Genomic DNA, 19,014 nt, shown 5'->3' on the forward strand with positions numbered 1-19,014 from the left:
GGACAATAATTATCTCAGAAAAATTCTAATAACTAATAACAAATTTTGATTATAGTTTAATTTCAGTGAATCTTATTCAATAATTATTATTATAGTTAGACTTTACTAGGTCTTAGATAATTATTAGTGTTAAACTTAAATTTATTATGGCTGAGTGTCCTGTAGTCAAGAATGGTATGACAATCCCTCCATACTTCCGCTGTCCTTTATCATTGGAACTCATGTTGGATCCTGTCATTGTGGCTTCATTGTGGCTTCAGGTCAAACATATGAGAGGCAATCCATCCAAAAGTGGCTTGATCATGGGTTGAATGTTTGTCCAAAAACTCATCAGAGACTTACTCTTACAAATGTCATTCCTAATTACACTGTCAAATCTCATGTTATTAGATTGATTGAAGACCTTCACAGGTATGCTTATTTCAAATGATCTTTATGTTTTTTGTGTGAAGTGATGTGTGTATGTATATATAGGTGGAACTTGGAGATGTCAAGTATGTTAGAGGGATCTATACAGATCATGTCAAAGGCCGAGACCGGGACTACCATGTTTTTAGTATGGGTGAGTTAGTTAAATATATATATATATATATATATATATATATATATATATTAGTTAAGTTTCTTGAGTTTTGTAGACTTCATATTGTCCCATTGCCGTTGCAGAACCTTTGTGTGACTTGTGAAATAAATTATAGTATTTTTTAATTTATTTTCACTCATTTATCTATCTCTTCCTCAAATATCTTTCATTTCTATTTTATTTTTCATTCATCTATGTTATTTTGTTATATCTATATATAATAGTAAATAATACTAATACTAATAATAATTAAATATAATAGTAACATAAATAATAAAATAAATATAATAAATAATATATATGGCACGGGTAATATTGAGAAGCTGTACTATGTAAAAATAATCATAGATATCATTGCATGCTTTGTTTTGGATTAGAAAATAAATTTCAATGATGAGAAGTTGTACTATGTAAAAATATATGGCACGGGTAATATTGAGGCCATTAAATGCCAAAAGGCAAAGCAATGACCCAAGGGTGCATTATACTGATGTAGTCAACGGAAGGAAATACTGAAATTGTTATAGTAAAATGAAATTTGCTTAGAAATTCGTATACACTGTACAAAACCATTGAGCCTTTATCTAGTAGCTATGGGCATATTTGATTTTTTAAAATATTTTTGTTTGCATTTTTTGTTTTTATAAATAATTACAAAGATGGCATTATTTTTATTTTATCTCCTATTTTAAAGACTTGTATAGAAACTGGTGAACATATGTAGTTTATCAAAATGGGAGTTTACCATTGACACCAACAAAGCTAGTTTATTTTCCAGTTTTGTTGTTTACAAATAATTACAAAAATGTCTATTTTTATTTCTTATTTTTAAGGCTTTGTTTAAAAAATGGTGAACATGTGTTGTATGAAAAACATGATGTATGATTATTGCATTTTATGTCTACCTTTCTAGGTATGTATGAGATCAATTATTTCATTTAACCTTAATTTAAAACTATGTTTGGCCCATTTTTAGTTAGAATGTAACTATTTAGGAATTTAATTAACTAGTTTTTTAAAGTTTAAGATAAATTATTAACGTTTGAAGTCTTTTTAATATAAAGGAATTTGGAGTAGCTCAAGGTCAAGGTTTTGGAGCCTAGAAAATAGAAGTTAGAAGCACCACTTTTCAAAAGCTTTATTTGCTCGGTGAATCTTTCATTTCGCCCAACAAATGAATGTAAGTAGGTAATAAACATATGAATTTTAGGAACTAGATAAAGTTGTATGAGAAGATTTCTGAATTGATTTTCCCTAATTCCTAGAAAATTGATGTTAAATTTTCAATTTCTTCTCAAGTTTATTGTAGTCGGTCTACAATTATTTATTTTTTGAGTTTCATTATTATTCTAGGATTTCCTTGGAAAAGAATTTGTTGACGAACAATTTAAAGCGGTAACTTGTAAAGAACTGGATGACATGTGTTATGGTGAAATACCCCATAAATATATATCCAAATTTTCCAGAAATTACTATAATGAAAGGGATGTAGAGATAATAGCTTTAGTATAGGGTAAAGGGAATTTAGCTTTGCTGCCTAAGAAGCCGAAATAATATAGGCAGGTCAATAACTTGCTTAAGGTGCTGTTATGGTGGGAGGTAACTTGGTCATGCTAAAATATGATTCTGATTCATGTTACTTTAAATATTGTTTTTAATTGCAGGTACTTATCTTGGACTGATTGGAAAGAGGATTTCTACTCCCTCAGATGTAATATATGCTGGCCTTGGAACGCATTATGTGCCATCTGGAAAGTTAGGTTTATTCATGGATGCCCTCTAGGTCAGAATGTAATATCCCAATTTTTCGTAAATAAATTTAAAAAGTTTTTTAGTAAAATAAATAAATATAGAGCAAATAATAGGCTGAGTACCCTAGGTATAAATAGTTATGTTAAGTCAGCTGTCTCCTTTTGGCCTCATTTTCGTTTTTCCCCTTCTCCTCTCAAAACCCTTTCTTTTTCCCGCAGCCCACCAAACCAGTCTCAAAAAACGACAATCTCGAACCCGTTCACCGTTGGATCGTCGTGAAATTTGAGTATCATGTTCGCAACACAATTACGAGCATTCTCACCGTTGGGAATTTCGATATCATGTCTGAACTGAGAGAAACACCCTTCGCATTGTAGCCTTTTTCTTTCCCGCAGAAACCCAGAGCTGTCTTGGTAAAACTACGATCTCGGTTTCGTTAACCGTTGGATTATTGTGAAATTTGGATATGTTGTTCGAAATTCAATTTCGCACGCTTCCACCGTTGGAATTTGCGAGATAATATTCGTGGAGGGAGAAAAAGGAATCGCATGAAGACAGTATAAGTGGAGGTTTCAATCTCTTCTCCGTCTCTCTGACGTTTGGGAATTCTATCGGAGCAGTCGGAGGAATAACGGAAAGAATTTCAGGGAACCACTAGAGATGTTGCTATCCCTGGCTGAAGACACGTGAGTCCGCTCAGAGGTAAGGGATGAGTTATTCACAGTTGGGGATTAGTGAGAACATGTGTAGGGATCCTTAGAGGATTAAATTGGGGTTTTATTTTGAGATGTTTATTAAATTGCAATTTTTCCTTTATGATTATAAATAAAATATTGATGTCCTAATGAAAATTGCTTGATAAATTGTGCTCTTGATATTTGTATATTTCGACCTATGATTTTGATATAATTGTGTAATATTAGTTAAGGGGTTTTAGTCCTAATGTTGTGATAGTGTTTTATATAAATTGTTATATTGAGGATATGAAATGATGATTCAAATTGTGAGTATGTGATGAATTGTAGAAGAATATGTTGCTTTGAGATTATAATATTGTTATTGAGATTGAGTATAAGTGTAAAGTTGAACATGTGTTAATTTGTGATATACGTGTAAACATGTGATGGTGGATTGTCACACTATGAGAAGTGAAATTGTGAATGAGTTCTAGTTGTGGATAAGTGTGTAGTTAACACTTGATGTGAAATTACTTGTGTTGTAAGCTATGAATTGTACAATAACCCGACCAGTGTTATCTTGAGAAAAGCGTTGATGCGCAGTGTTAAAGAGAAAATGTAGGTTTCCTATTTAGGAGCCAGTGTTAAATCATAGTGCGATTGTGTTGAACGTGTTTAAAACACGAGTGTAAGGTCGTGGGTATTGTATAATTCATGAGCAGTGTCTACATGCAAAAATGATTTTAGGGGTTGGACCTGAATCAGGAGGGAGAGGCCCTGACGGACTCTTCGGAGTGTAGGCCTTGGGGGTCACCGGGTTTGAGTGCTCCTTTAAGCCTATATTGATCCCATATGGTTGGAGCATTCTCGCAAAACATCGTGACCCTGACTGGTCTCCCTATGATCTTACTTAGTGAGAGTGACCTGACAAACCCATAGTGTGGTGTGTCTTGTTATGTACTCCTAAGCGCCCCAGGGTGGTTTTTCACTGACATGGTACTACATTACATATAGGCTTGAGTCTTAGCATAACTGTCCCATGCGCTTGCTAATTGTTTATTATGAAATTGAGGTGTTATTATGTCTTGATTAGAGTGTGTGATTCTTGTGTAATGTGATTGATGATTGAAAAGTGTGATTGATGGATGAAAAGTGAACCTTGAATGAAAAAGTGGTGGAATTACATGAATTACGTGTAAGTAAGTTTTATTTGGTTTATATGATATGTATATCTAGTTGTCTTGTTTCTCTATTAGCTAGGAATGTGATAACTCACTCCCTGTGTGTTGTTGTGTTTGGATCCTGTGATGATCTTGAACTTGTGTTCGGGGGAGCAGATGAATAGGTGGATGACTATGAAGAACCTCATGCTAGAGGACACGGGAACACCACGCTCTGATAGGATGTGACATTAGGATATAGGTTCTATATTAATTGTATGAGACTTATATGATTTTCTTTGAGTCGAGATGACTTTATTATTTATTTGGACAAGTTTGAATATGATGTAGAAGAAAGTGAATGTGAGCCTTTTATCCATTTGAAAAGCTTGTATTTAAAAATGTTTTAAAAATACTTTTAATTAATATTTGAATTTTTATTCCTTTATTAATATATATGTGAGGGGTAGAGGGTGTCACACAGAAACTTATATGTTAGCTTCAAATTAGTTGTTAATATTCTAAGAACCATTATTAGATATATTCTACCATGCTAACAATGTTACATATTCTAATGTCAATTAGTTGAAACTTCTATTGTATGGTAATGTAAATTGTTGCAAAAATGTAGACTATATAAATTCTTGTATTATATAATTAAATGATTTTACAATTGTTGAAATAGATGAGTAATATACTTTTGTTTCAAATGTTTAGTGTATTAAAGTTAAAAAAATTCTAAGAAATTACAAAAAATAAAAATCAAGCAGAAAAATGTACAAAAAAAATTAGACTAGACATACTAAGACGATTATGGGAAAACCGTCTTAATATAGTGAACTTTCTATGACGGTTATACACGTAAGCATCTTAGTATAGTCTGTATATCTATGACTTTCTAAGACGGTTACGCGTATAACGTCGTAGAAAGTCCACTTACTAAGATGGTTTTTCCATAACTGTCTTAGTACAGTCTATATATGTAAGACTTTTTAAGACGGTTATATGTATAACCGTCATAAAAAGTCTATTATACTAGGACAGATTGTACCAAAGACCGCCTTTGAAAAGTAACACATTCTAAGACGGTTATTCAAAGTGGTTATAGTAAGATGGTTGTGAAATCATCATTGTAAATGTTCGTTGATTTTACGACACCGCAGTTTACAACGGTTAAAAACCATTGTAAAATATCCTTTAGAATCGACTTAAAAATTCGTTTCTGTAGTAGTATTAAGGTTTTTTTTTTCTTTTTCTAAATAGCTCATAACATTAGGTAAGCATTAGTAAATTGGTAAAAACAGGAAATCCATCCAAAATTGTTCTTTTTAATACATTATTAAGTTTTATCCTATGTTCTAGGAAATGTCATTCTTATATAAATAAATGTTAATTTAGGCACTTAGCTTTCAATTAGTTTATTGTGCTATTTTTTTCAATATTCTGTCTAGAAAACATCGAGGTTTTTTGTTTTACAAAAAATAATTTGAATAAGATAATTTATATTCAATAATATATATATATATATATATATATATATATATATATATATATATATATATATATATATATATATATTAGCATAATCAAGAATTAAATTTTGAGATTCATATTTTTTTAACCATAATATTAATATATATCAATTTTACTTATAATGAATATTTACTACTTTCAATAAGAGGTTTATCCTCTCAAATATGTTTTTTTATTTATAAAATTTGAATTCATATTTTATTGAAGGGACTGAACTCAATTAACTCATATAAACAATTTATTGATAATGTCAAGATTCATATAAACATTAACTAAGATCCTTTATGCATATATTTCTAGATCTGATTCTAGTATTCATCTATGTGATAACAAAAAATAAAAATAGAAGTACTCTTAGCCGTTGACGCCTGGCCATATGGATTTCCTTCCAAGAGATGGATGCAAACCTCTAAGGGTCGCTTGCGCTCTATCACACTTGGATAAAATCTTTTATTTTTGAATTCTTTATTTAACATACCTTTACCTTCTTTCACTAAAAGGAAAAAAAAAAAAAGAGGCTTCTTTAACTTGGACTTAATTTTTCACTACATTAATTAACTAAGCAGAGTAACTATTGATCCCTATAAAAAAATGTTATACAATTCCTTGAAATTATCTTTTTGCTTCCAACTTCCAAATTTCCTACCCCTCCCTCTTTTCTCCCCCTATTTGTGTCCCCCACCTCCTTTCTCCCCCAGAACACAGAAACCATTTTTCATTCTCCTTCTATTCAAAAACTCTTCCCTTCCCCAAAACACAAGACCCTTTTCCAAAAACCCTTCCTCCTCCTTTGTTCTCTCCTTTTAGCACCCCTTTCTGCAACGATTTTTTTTTGTTGCAATTTTCTGTTCAACGAAGTTGTAATTCTGTTGTAGATAATGCTACAACGGAATCACGATTTCATTGATTTTTTAAAATAAAAAATAAGACTCAGTAGTGGAATCATGATTCCATTGTGTCTTTTGACACAACAGAATTGTGATTATGTTACTTTTTTTATAAAAAAAAATTGAATGTCACAACGGAATCACGATTATGTTGCAATTTTTTTAACTTTTGAATTACACAATGAAATCATGATTTCCTTGTACGTTTTGATTTTTATTCATGCTTATAATTTTTTTAGACTAATGTAATATTTTTTATTTTGTTTTCCTAGTTAAATATAATTGTTTATCATGAAAGATTATTGACTTATTTTTTCATTTTATTTCTGACTTGTGATTACTTGCACGAAGTAGACATCATACATTGCTGGATGTGATCCCCCATGAAGGGGATGATGCGAACGAGAGGCATCGTTGAGTGACTGTGGCAGCACAGACGCACCGTGATGACGAGCCACGACAGTAGTAGCAGCAACCAGTGGTAAAGCCACAACCAACTGTTGGTAAGATCATTGGATCTCTATTTGAAGGAGGTTTAGTTGATTTGTCACTTATTCAATCGTACATGGACCACTATGTTGGTCATGTTTGGATCTGTCAGGAGCATCTAGAGCTAAAGCTTGTTAGCCATAATGCCAGGTGTTATTGCACTCTACTCATCTTCAAGTTAGGGCTTATATGGATCCATCAGGGATATCAACTCTTGTTACGATGTTTTTTCTTACCCAAACAAGGGCTTCATTAATGCCTTTTTGGTGAGGTGGCCTTAGGAGATATCTTCCTTCCAGTACCTCGACAACTTGAATGCTTGCCCTAATACACATGGGGAGTAGTTGCACTGGCATACCTCTACAACCATCTCTTCTATACGAGCCAGTATGATAACAAGAAGTGTAGAGGTTATATGGTGTTACTTATGGTAATGAAGTTATTTTAGTATTGCAATTATTTTATTAATATTTTTTTACAATCATGAATTTTTGTGCATCTGCCCACTGTTGGCTACTTAGAGCCAACGAATTATGTTGTGAAGGAACCACTAGCCACCAAATAGAAGGCAATGAGAGGTATCGGGTATGCCCTTCCAATCAGGGAAAGATTGGATGACCTACAGATAGATGTTGTCATCTGGTGTCCATATGAGGAGCATAAGCAGGTGAGCCCTTTCGCACAAGAGACCTTTTTCTCTAACTTCATAGGATGTGGGACTAACGTGGAGCCTTATCGTCTAGAGAGGGTGTTGAAAGCAATTTGGCCATGTACAGATTCCACGCTAGACACCTCCTCGTCCTTTGTATCAGCTTTGTGATTAGGTGTGGGTGTAGTGGCAACAACATATCGCAACGCTGTGCCACCTTAGGGTCGTTGGGCTTTCACCTCTGACTATCTTCCTTGGTTTTTCAAAATTTCCCACCCTTATGTCATTCTGCCAGAGGAAGGAGGACTACCACGTCGCCTTATATATTTATCGCCCATCCCATGACAGCCACAGCCTGGGTAGTCATTGTCAGACTATATACTAGGTGAAGATTACTCTTGTCAGGTGATACAAATTGAATTTTATTGTTTTTTTCCAAATCGCCACAGAAAAAATAGTTACTAATTGTAATTGCTAGTGCAAGATTGATTCCGGATGGCGTGAGAAGCTATGCAAAGCTTGTTGGTCCTTAGAGCTATACCAGAGGGCACAAGTCATCATTAGGTCATACAAAAAACTTTTCAATTGTTGCAGGACCTATTGGGTGCAACTCAGACTCTTAGAGAACCAGGAAGAGGGCTGCCAAGGATGTTGTCAAGGGTGATAGAGGCAGTTGATTATTGTATTAGACATATATTATTATTATTATTATTATTATTATTATTGTATTAGACATATATTATTATTATTTAAAAAATGACTACAAAGATTTATCACACATTAGAGTAATGATATCATCAACAGATCTTGGTTTCCTTGTTTTGCACAACAAGACAAGGATTTTATCTGGAGACCAGTCAAACATTGCATGTAACTCAATTGGACCTTTACTACTAAAGTAAAAAAAGATTATTTTTCCCACATCATCGTCGTGTTTAAGCTCCATACACTCGTAGTAAACAGGTTGACGTAAAAAGGTCCATAATTGTTTTCCTTAAAGCATCAAGTGACATGTCCTCACTTATTGTGATAACTTTAAGACCACTAGAACATTCAAACAATATCCCTTCAGATGATGAAATCATGTCACCATCACCATACATAATAACAAATTCTCTCTCTATGTTTTCAGTAATATGGTGAATATCAAACAAAGATATTGAGTTGCATCAAACTTCTACTTATCTATTTATATTAGATGAGCTACTGCTCCCTCGTGAGCCATAATAACAATTGAGATCGGACCAACAAAATAAATGATTTAGATTGTGTTTATATTTAATATGGTTGGTATGCGTATTAGAAAAAAGTTGTGTTCAGACAATACGTATGATAAAAAGCAGTTCGCACATTATAGTGTTCTGTCAATAAAAAATACCAAATGTATTTTTTTTTCAATTTTTTTATAAGACAGTACAACGAAATTGTGATTTCGTTGTTATTTTTCATGTCACCCCAAATAGTGCAACAGGGTCCATATTCCATTGTGCGCTCAATAAATTATTACAGTGTTCAGGCAATAAAGAAACACCAAATATATTTTTATTTTTTTCAACTTTAAAAAAAAGTATGAAGAATCATGATTTTGTTGCTATTTTTCCTGTCACCGCAAACAGTGCAACAAAATACATACTCTGTTGTGTGCTCAATCAATTATTACAATGTTCAATCAATAAAAAAATACTAGATGCATTTTTAATTTTTTTCAATTTTCTTAAGACAGTATGACGGAATCACAATTCCATTGTTATTTTTCTTGTCACCTAAATAGTGCAACAAAATCAAAATTAAATTATCAGCTCATAATTCTTTTAAGTGATTAGATGATTTTAAATAGTCTTCTATTTTGATAATTTGTGCATGATTGTATAGTCAACATTTAGTCCTATTTATTTAAATATTTTTTCTTATTTAGTGCCTTGGTTACTTTGATATAATTAGAAAATTTGCATGAATTCTATATTCAAATTTTATTGTCGTCGATGTACACAAAAATAAACAAGGAATTGGATTACCTGCTGTGACACATTCGAATTTTTATTTTCGTCATTGTACACATTTGAATGAAAATTGGATAATTTACATTTCAAATATATATTTTTTAAGTTAAATTTATGTAGATAAAATAAAAATTGTTTATTTTCATTCTATAGTTGTGATTAGCCTGATGTATGAATACGAGAATTCTCTAATCTTGTTTGAGTCAGGCTTTAGATCACAAATCTACTTTTTGAGCGTTCAACATAGTTGTATATCTTTCGTCAATATAGAATAACTCTACACTATTCAAATATATATTTTTTAAGTTAAATTTATGTAGATAAAATATAAATTTTTTATTTTTCATTCAATAGTTGTGATTAGCCTTATGTACGAATACAAGAATTCTCTAATCTCAAATTTACTTTTTGAGCATTCAACATAGTTGTATATCTTTTGTCAATATAGAATAACTCTACACCATTTGATTCACCCACTCAACAATATTACTAATTATTGCTACTTATGTAGGCTTGCTTAGTCTATAGAATATTTGTAGTAGTTGCTACTTTTATAGCTTAAAACTTGGGATCCTGTTTAGCACGGCTTTTTTCATGTCCTAAAACCCCATGTTTGTTTTTTGGTCCATATCCTAAAACCCATCCAAAGATCTATGTTCTCAAAATATGTATAAACATAGGTGGAAGATTAAATGCGAGTCAGAAATAGTGAAATCCATTTTTCACCCTTTGATTCCAAATTATCTTGCATGTTTGAATTTCAATATATCTATACAGTGACATCATGTCATCCTATTATGAATGATTGACTTCAATATCAGATATTTATTAATCACATAGCAGCATTTTCACTCAACCAGCAAACATAACTTAAAAGTTAGAGCGATAATATTTCTCACATCATCTTTAAAAGAATAAACTTGCCTTCAACAAAACCCTTGTCTATTGTGCACCAAAGAAGCAACCCATTTAAGTAATCTGCACTCTCAATAAAAGACAGACATAATGCAATGTGCACATTGGACTAGGAGTATTATTACAATGTCCTTGTTAGACACAGGAATCGGAGACAGTCATCCACACAATCACCTTTTTGCCCTTAACTTTCTTTTTCTCCACGCTTCACTTGGTGGAGACAGAAGAGTAATAATGGTTGTTGAACAACTTTGGTTAGCATCAGTTGAAAAGGGTTATGTACACGACTACCTGCAATTAAAGAATCTGAGTAAGCATGTTGTGAAATTTTTTGAAGGAGTCGAGTCACTTCTGGCTCCTTGTTCTTTGTTTCAATGCTGCCTATGACATAACCACATGCAAATATTCAATTAGAATCAAATTAGCAACCTGGCTTCTCATTCTCATATCCGGGTTTTAGCAGTCTGAACCTTTAAGATGCATATTGCAAATCAATTTTGTTAACTGTGAACTGTGATTCTCCAAACCTGAGGGAAAATCAGAAGAAAATAAATTCCCTCGCCGAGCATTAAGCTTGTTTTCAATGGCTACAGAAAACACACATTATAATCCACTTGTACTCACTTTACAATATAATCCTCTTTTCTAGCAACATCCAGCAATAGGAAGAAATAGGTCTCTTCCAGGGGAATTTGGCACGTGACTCAGGTCTTCATTTGCTTTATTGTGCAGAGTTTTTTGCACATAAAAAATCATGTAACACTGTGAAGCTCTGACTGTAGCCTCATCAACCACAGTTATCCAAGCATCATTGCATCTGTACCATTGATTCCTTACACGCACAAAAGAAACATAATGGCCAGACTCGAGTGTCCCCGAATGTGTCACCACTGCAAAAATCTCGAACTCAGAAAACATATCTGATTGATCACCCCCAAAAGTAAAATTTCTATTCCCATATCTGGCTCTGAGGATTGAGGAGGACAGATATGGAGTCATGTCTAAGGAAAATGGGAAGTGTAGGTAGCGATCTATTTTTCTTGAACACTTTTTAACAAAAGAGTGCTCAAATCGTTTTACATGCAAACTAAGTACTAATGGGAGCTTCCTAATTGACATTTGCTTCAACGAGTCCTGCCTTTCCCGACAATTCTGGCAGTAAAGTTTCTGGTCTGACCCCAACTTCTCTGGTCTTGTGAACAAATCTAAACAACCCGAAAGTGTAGACATACTGCCATCCTCATTTTGTTTGGTAAGTTTTTTACCCTTTTCAGTTGAAGAGACATCGGTATCCAAGTTAAGTGAAATGTCCACACAAGGGTCATAGGTTGTTGAGGTGAATCCACAGGCCATACAGGTAACATCTGATCTCAATAACCCATAGAACACCTTATGAGCAATGCATTGACAGTCTCCATTACCTGTATACAACAAACATCATGCATTTGAGTACAACATAACAACTGAGCAATGTGACAAGACTACATTTTCTAAGAGAAAAAGTAGATATATACACACAACGTTTCCCAGACAGCAAAAAATTCAGAATGAATAATTTGGCGTCAAAGTTGTTCATGTGTTCACAGACTGAACCTCCCAGCCAGTTAAATCATCTCTTTTTAATTATTATTATTATTATTATTATTTTAGATAACGTGCATCATTATGGAAAAGCTACAATTATAATACAAAGTAGCATTGTGCATATAGGACAACAAAGTTGTAGGGAAACACCAAATCTCAGCATTTAATTACCTTTGCTTCCATTCCTTGTTTTGCCCTCTTTCTCATGGATAGCATCTAACATCGAAATGAAAAACTCGTGAGCATCCTGCTGCTCATAACATGCTAAATTTGCTGAATGCTGCCACCAGCTTGAAACAAAAACAAAAAGTTTCACCATTCAAAAAGAAACAAGAATTTGAGCACCAAAGCAACACAACAGGTCCAAATCCAAAATCATAAAAGATTTTGGTTTCAATTGGCATTGCTCCAGCTAACTTGCAACTATATTCATACAAACAGATTATCAACTACAAACTTATCATGAAAACCAACAAGTTAAAGCCAACAGACAGCATATGTGCTAAAAAAACATGCATGCTTAAGTCACAGAAACCTTCACTAGAGAACATGCCACTTTTGTTACTTCAGTTAGACCAAATCCCATGTTTTCATAACAATTGACCAGCTCATGGAATCAATGAATTTCCTCTTTTCTGAAACTTATTCAAACAAATTCATCTCCAGCTGGTTGACTATCAGAAAACTCAACAACAACAACAAAAAGCCTTAACCCACTAAACGAGGTCCGCTACATGGATCACCTGATGCCATTGCATTTTATCAAAGATACGATTCTGTATTCACCATGAAATATATCTCATAACAACTATCAGAGAACTCGAAAACAAGTAATTCACAAATGAACCAATTTTTCTTAGTCAGTAGCATTTAAAAGTGCCATAAAAGCATACTGACTCAGATCGTTAGATCCCTATGATAAATGCCAGCCACTATTTTCATTACACAAAATCTAAAATGCAAGAGTATGAGTATGACAGAGAGCAGTATCAGACCTGTAGAGAAACTGAGCAGGACTATACGGACTTCGATCCCCCGAATACACTGCCGAAAAAATAGCATTGACATCACAAAGCAAACAACACATCAGATCCGTGGCTCTTCTATGATGACAAGCTTCCAAACGTTGTCCACCACTCAGGAAATAGTCTCTGAAAGGAGGTGCATGTAGCAACACTTGCAACACAGAATTCATGTAGCACGTGCTACCAAGATTGTTCAACCCCCTCAACCCCAAAGGATAACACGATTTTCCCCTCAGATCTTTGGTGGAAACTCTGCACTTAGATTTCTGCAAATCCAATCCAACAATCCCAGAAACCAATCTCCTCCTCTTGATCAATCTCTGGCCAATGCTTTCATTCCCAGTGGCACCACCTGCCACCCCCATTGAGTGCTTAGACATCACAACTTGGTCAAAATCAGGGTCATACAATTGATCACGGCACACTCCACAATAAAGTTCAGTCCTTTCAATGTCTACAAATACAGCATGACCAGATTCAGATTGAGGGTGCAAAAGGGTGTGATCCAAACATGAAAATGAAGAACAAATCAGGCATAGATAGAACCTCCCTTCACACCCATTACAGAAACCGCATCTGGGTACCTTTGTGTTGGGTTTCTTCACACTGGTTTTCCCAATTGGAGAGGTCACGAGGAGCTTTTGGATGGCTTTGTAGCCATTGAAGCCATGCTTGAGCTTGTACTCAGCAAGGTGCTGGCAGGGTTCTGGGTTTGTGTATGAAGGGTTTCTTGGCAACATAACGGTGGTGATGGGATTTCAAAGAAGGTTAAACTTCAATGTTTGAAAACAAAATTGAAAAAAAAAAATATTGATTGTTAACGAAACTGAAGGTGGTAATTAATGGTGTCGTTAAGAATGATGTGATCGAAAAAGAATGAATGAAGATCAAAGAACAAAGACTAGAACGATTGAAAACGTGAAAAGAAGTGGACACTTATTGGTTTTGTCGAGAGAAGAAGACGATGATCATGATTCATGAAATAATAACAAAAACTAAAATGAAATAAAATTACGAAAACACGCTTCCATCAATTAGATAGATGCTTGCTTTTAGAGTCTGACCCCGAAGAGAAGACCCAGCAGAAATTGTGTTGTTTGTGAGCTTTTGCGTTTACTATTGAAAAGAAAGAAAGAAAAAAAGAATAGAGAAAAGAAACCGACTCAGTAGCGTATTGAGTCATTGGTCATATAGTATAATCTAAGATATAAGAAGATTATAATAATAGTAACATTGCAAGTAATGTAATAATACAAAAAGAAAAGTATAATGAATTTGGATCAAGAATCAAGATGGGTGTTAGCCATAAGCATGCCGTTAAAACCAACCACGGTCGCAACTCACAAGTATTAGCTATTCACACGACTGAAATCAGCATGTCTCTTTTTATCAAAGAATACTTATATTTACATGTGTGGACAAAATTTAGTCATTGCTTTTAATAAGAGTTATTTCTTATCAATACGGTTTAAAAAAAAGCATCACACTAAATTCATGTAATAATAATATTAAGTTATTAATTAATTGTATTAAATATAAATCTTAAATATATAATTGTATTGTATTAATATTTAGAATTTTTTGCCATTGACAACAAGTTTATTTAATTTGAATATGATTGTATTTGATAAAAAAAATATTTGTAAAATAATAATATGCCAAAAAATAGAAACCGAATTTTTTGATATCTTTATAAAATTTATTATTGAAAGAGATTTTATATTAGTTTTTCTTTATATTACTTTCAATAGTTTATAAAGAAACCAGATTATGTAGTAAAGTTGACAAGATAGAATTTTACTGAAGTTACTTAATGATAAATAAATATTAGTATAAGTATTAACAGTATTTTTTTAATTATTTGGAATAGGAATAGGAAATAAAATTCTAGAGGAATCTGAGGGGGTAGTGGACGAAGGTGATGATCGATAGATAGATATTTGCGTGTCTTTGCTTCCTATTCTTCTTGGTTTTAGGGTAAAAATTTGTTAGTGATCCTATTTGTGGGCCATTTGTCTCTTTTTTTATAGTTACGTGACTCGTTAGGCACTTGCTTTGGACATTTAACATTTTTGTTAGGACATTCAATAACACATTGAAAGGACTAAAATGTTCTTCATCTTTTTTATGTATTGGCAATCTGTATGAATTATACGGATTGACGATCCATATGAATTTTTTTTAACTCATACAGATTATTGATTTGTATGAATTTTTTTTAACTCATACGGATTATTGATCCGCATGAGTCATACAAATTAACAATCCATATAATAGACACATTATGTTATAAATAAATAGTGTCGCTATATATAACACTAAAATTTTTAATTTATATTTAATGTACATGTAAATTTACATACTAAATTTTGTGATGATTATTTTTTATCTAATAATTAATTAGTTTACATATATAAATTATAAATAAAAATCATAGGTTTAATAAGTATTTACATATGTAAAAAAATATCAAATTTATTTAATTATCAATTGCTATAAAAAAAACATCTAAATACATCATTCAATTAAATATCATATTCACTTAGAAATTTTTTATTCATTTAGTTTATTTACAAAATTTGATAATTAAACAAATTTGATATTTAATTGAATGATGTATTTAGATGTTTTTTTATAGCAATTGATAATTAAATAAATTTGATATTTTTCTACATATGTAAATACTTATTAAACCTATGATATTTATTTATAATTTATATATGTAAACAAATTAATTATTAGATAAAAAATAATCATCAAAAAGTTTATTATATAAATTTACATGTACATTAAATATTAATTAGAAATTTTAGTGTTATATATAATGACACTATTTATTTATAACATAATGTATCTATTAGCTCAATTGGTTTAGTGTTCTATTAATAATGCGGGAGGCACAAGTTCAATTCCTACTAATCCATGAGTTAAAAAAAAACTCATACGGATCGTCAATCCATATGAGTTATACGGATCGGCGATCCATAGAAAATGTGAAGAGCATTTTAGCTCTTTCATTGTGTTGTTGGGTGTCCCAGCAAAAATGTTGGGTGCCCAAAGCAATTGTTAGCTCCCGACCTATTACTAATAGTTGGGTTGGGTCAATTTAAGGGCCACATTCACGGCTTAGTAAGAAAGGGGTTTGTCTTCTTGTATCTAACAAAAATTCTTCTGAACCCAACATAATTTTTAAAATTCCAACCTTCCCCCAATTTATTTCTTCTTCTTCTTTGGTTCGCTGTGTTTTTTTCTTCATACACCATTCTCCATTTTGGGTGAGCTTCTCCTTCGTTGTTGTGGTTGGTTTGATGGAGGTGCATCATCGCGGTGGTTCATTCGTAGTTCGTGATTATCGTCATGGTGGGTGTTGCGGTGCAACGACAGAGGAGGTAAGTTTTTTCTGTTTGCAACTTAAAGTTGGATCTGTGCGAATCCGTAATAAACATATGGATTGACAATCCGTAAGTTTCAGATGGATTGATAATCCGTAAGAACCATATGGATTGATAATCAGTAAGATTCATACGGACATCCGTATGAACCTTACGGATTGCTAATCCGTATAACCCAAAAAAAATTAAAAAAATATATTTTGAATTTTTTTTATAAATTTAGTTATATATTTTTAATATATTTGTGTAATTATTATTATATTAAGTAGTTTATGCAAGCGTATAAAATATGAAAATTTAGATATAAATTTTCATATATATGCTTATCAATTTCAATGTAATATATTACTATATGCAGTAAAAAAATAATAAAATTGTGTGATAGTATATATTAAAAAATATATTAATTGATATATAGGCATACTTATCTAGTGTAGAAGATTTTAAAATAAATTTCAACATGGAAGTTTTTTAAAATAAATAAATTTATTTGTAAATAATTAGAATTATGTATGGTGTTTTAGGTGTTGTTAGTTTGTCATTGAATTTTTTTTAATGTTTTGTTAAGATGGACGAAGATAGGTGGATACATGCATAACATAATGTCTCAAGAAATTAATATGAATGAAGACAATGGAGAGGAACCTGTTGTGTTTAAAAATATTGATGGTTCTGATGCCTTCAATACTTCTCAGGTATTGATATGATTTTGTATTTTGTTAAAGTAAATGAATACCCAAACTAAACATGTACTATCCCTTTTGTAGGTGTTTGTTACCCATGATGACGTTTTGCATTGGGCTCGCTCTCTTGCGTATGATATTGGTTTTGTGGTGGTGATAATGAGGTTAGCCACAAATACTGGAAAGAGAGGAATGACCTCATATGTTTTAATTGGTTATGAGAAAAGTGGAAAATATAGTAGTAGAAAATGTGGGTGTTCGTTTAAGCTGCGAGTGAAACCAGTGTTGGGAGGTGAAAGGTGGATGGTGAAGTTAATATGTGAGAATCATAATCATTCATTGGCTAAGTCATTCATTGAACATCCATATGTTGGTCAACTGATTGAGGATGAGAATATTATTATTGGTGATATGACAAAGTCAATGGTCAAATCAAAGAATATTCTTTTCACTTTGAAGGAACACAATGCCAACAATGAAAGACGAAGATGTTGTACGTGACATATTTTGGAGTCATCCAGATGCAGTGCAATTAACCAATGCCTGTAATTTGGTATTTCTCATAGATAGTACCTACAAAACAAACATATACAAACTGTCTTTACTTGATAATGTTAGTGTGACACCTATTGGGATGACATTTTCAGTTGCATTTGCTTATTTGGTGGGAGAACATATAAACAATATTTTTTAGGTTATGAAATGGTTTCTTGATATTTTTCTGAGACGTGATGTAATCCCTCAAGTTATTGTTACCGATAGAGATTCAACATTGATGGAAGGCACCTGTAATGGGAAGATGTAACAAGGATGCCACATCATCGAGGGTTATAGTCAACTCTCCTATCGATAGATGGAAACTACTAGTTTCCTTGTGTCACCTCTCTGCAAAAGCAGATAAAATTCCCCTATCACCTTTCTCCAATGAACATGTAATCAGAGAACTTAATCCTATAGCAGCCACTATGCCTTTAATCTTAGGTGTAGGCGTTCCGAATTTCTCTACCTTCCTCTTATGAGAGGCCAACTTCAACTCAGTGCGTTTCTGCAGATAATTAAAATTAATTAGTTAAAATAAAATGATAAATAGTTATTCAAATATGATATAATTAAATAAATAACTACCTCTCTTGCCCAAACTCTGGCTGCCACATGATTAGCATATAACGCCAACACTGATGTATCATGGGACCCGCCTGGAAAATCCTCTGTATTAGCACCTACATGATCCGTAACTGGTTCCTGAAGCTCCTCATGAACGTCGCCAGCAACATGATCCACATGCTCAACATACTCCACAACAGCCACAGTTGCCTGTTGTCTACATGTTGATGTTGTCGGCCTCTGACGCTGAGGGGCTTTTTTCTCATCATCAACAATTTGTCTACCTAAGGCTCTTCCTAAAACTCGACCTAAAGCCCAACGCAATCCTCTGGTTCTAACCATAATCTACAAAACTTACACATTAATATCAATTAATGTCATTGTTCAAATAATAGTTTAGTATCCTATTTCATAACAATTTTTTTTTTTCCATTCTATTGCTAAAAAACTAAAAAATTCACTAATAAATCTACTAAAGCTCTATTGTATTATTAAATGTAGTATATTTTTAACAGTTGTAATAAAAAATTTAAATTAACATTAAATAATTAATCTAGCAAACTAAAATATATCATCAAAAT

General features: G+C 32.6%; 4 protein-coding genes across 7 annotated transcripts; 2 read left to right on the forward strand and 2 right to left on the reverse strand.

The window, feature by feature from the left end:
• The first annotated feature begins 823 nt into the window (after nt 1-823).
• LOC114385091 lies at nt 824-2,712 on the forward strand. The gene is made up of 3 exons (XM_028345062.1): nt 824-1,496; nt 2,248-2,374; nt 2,554-2,712. The coding sequence occupies exons 1-3, from the start codon at nt 1,465-1,467 to the stop codon at nt 2,710-2,712; spliced, it is 318 nt and encodes a 105-aa protein (XP_028200863.1). The 5' UTR covers nt 824-1,464.
• Nucleotides 2,713-10,535: 7,823 nt separating this feature from the next.
• LOC114384879 (ubiquitin carboxyl-terminal hydrolase 22-like) lies at nt 10,536-14,550 on the reverse strand. Of its 4 annotated transcripts, XR_003660809.1 has the most exons (5): nt 13,225-14,550; nt 12,401-12,519; nt 11,270-12,066; nt 11,075-11,172; nt 10,536-10,936 (listed from the first exon to the last, which is right to left on the reverse strand). XR_003660809.1 is itself a non-coding variant. In XM_028344702.1 (4 exons), the coding sequence occupies exons 1-3, from the start codon at nt 13,992-13,994 to the stop codon at nt 11,291-11,293; spliced, it is 1,665 nt and encodes a 554-aa protein (XP_028200503.1). In that variant the 5' UTR covers nt 13,995-14,550; the 3' UTR covers nt 10,536-11,172; nt 11,270-11,290. The 4 variants fall into 4 exon arrangements, 2 of the variants coding, with proteins under 2 accessions (XP_028200503.1, XP_028200502.1); XR_003660808.1 differs by having other exon boundaries at nt 11,075-12,066; XM_028344702.1 differs by having other exon boundaries at nt 10,536-11,172.
• A 2,061-nt stretch (nt 14,551-16,611) lies between these two features.
• On the forward strand, nt 16,612-17,830 carry LOC114383823. Its single transcript, XM_028343556.1, has 3 exons — nt 16,612-16,643; nt 17,215-17,341; nt 17,414-17,830. The coding sequence occupies exons 1-3, from the start codon at nt 16,612-16,614 to the stop codon at nt 17,828-17,830; spliced, it is 576 nt and encodes a 191-aa protein (XP_028199357.1).
• A 376-nt stretch (nt 17,831-18,206) lies between these two features.
• Nucleotides 18,207-18,775, reverse strand: LOC114383824. The gene is made up of 2 exons (XM_028343557.1): nt 18,455-18,775; nt 18,207-18,374 (listed from the first exon to the last, which is right to left on the reverse strand). The coding sequence occupies exons 1-2, from the start codon at nt 18,773-18,775 to the stop codon at nt 18,207-18,209; spliced, it is 489 nt and encodes a 162-aa protein (XP_028199358.1).
• Nucleotides 18,776-19,014: the final 239 nt, after the last annotated feature.

Source organism: Glycine soja, chromosome 14, assembly GCF_004193775.1.
Source record: "Glycine soja cultivar W05 chromosome 14, ASM419377v2, whole genome shotgun sequence".
NCBI classification, from domain to species: Eukaryota; Viridiplantae; Streptophyta; class Magnoliopsida; order Fabales; family Fabaceae; genus Glycine; species Glycine soja.

Bases quoted from the DNA above. Each gene is read 5' to 3' on its own strand.
- LOC114385091 (XM_028345062.1), top strand. From the start codon at position 1,465: ATGATTATTGCATTTTATGTCTACCTTTCTAG. The intron at 1,497-2,247 runs GTATGTATGAGA...TTTTAATTGCAG, and splicing joins TTTTATGTCTACCTTTCTAG to GTACTTATCTTGGACTGATT. The intron at 2,375-2,553 runs GTAATATCCCAA...TTTTTCCCGCAG, and splicing joins GATGCCCTCTAGGTCAGAAT to CCCACCAAACCAGTCTCAAA.
- LOC114384879 (XM_028344702.1), bottom strand. From the start codon at position 13,994: ATGTTGCCAAGAAACCCTTCATACACAAACCCAGAACCCTGCCAGCAC. The intron at 12,520-13,224 runs GTCTGATACTGC...TTTTGTTTCAAG, and splicing joins CCTGCTCAGTTTCTCTACAG to CTGGTGGCAGCATTCAGCAA. The intron at 12,067-12,400 runs GTAATTAAATGC...TGTTGTATACAG, and splicing joins AACAAGGAATGGAAGCAAAG to GTAATGGAGACTGTCAATGC.
- LOC114383823 (XM_028343556.1), top strand. From the start codon at position 16,612: ATGGTGGGTGTTGCGGTGCAACGACAGAGGAG. The intron at 16,644-17,214 runs GTAAGTTTTTTC...TGTTTTGTTAAG, and splicing joins GCGGTGCAACGACAGAGGAG to ATGGACGAAGATAGGTGGAT. The intron at 17,342-17,413 runs GTATTGATATGA...TCCCTTTTGTAG, and splicing joins ATGCCTTCAATACTTCTCAG to GTGTTTGTTACCCATGATGA.
- LOC114383824 (XM_028343557.1), bottom strand. From the start codon at position 18,775: ATGGTTAGAACCAGAGGATTGCGTTGGGCTTTAGGTCGAGTTTTAGGA. The intron at 18,375-18,454 runs GTAGTTATTTAT...AATTATCTGCAG, and splicing joins CCAGAGTTTGGGCAAGAGAG to AAACGCACTGAGTTGAAGTT.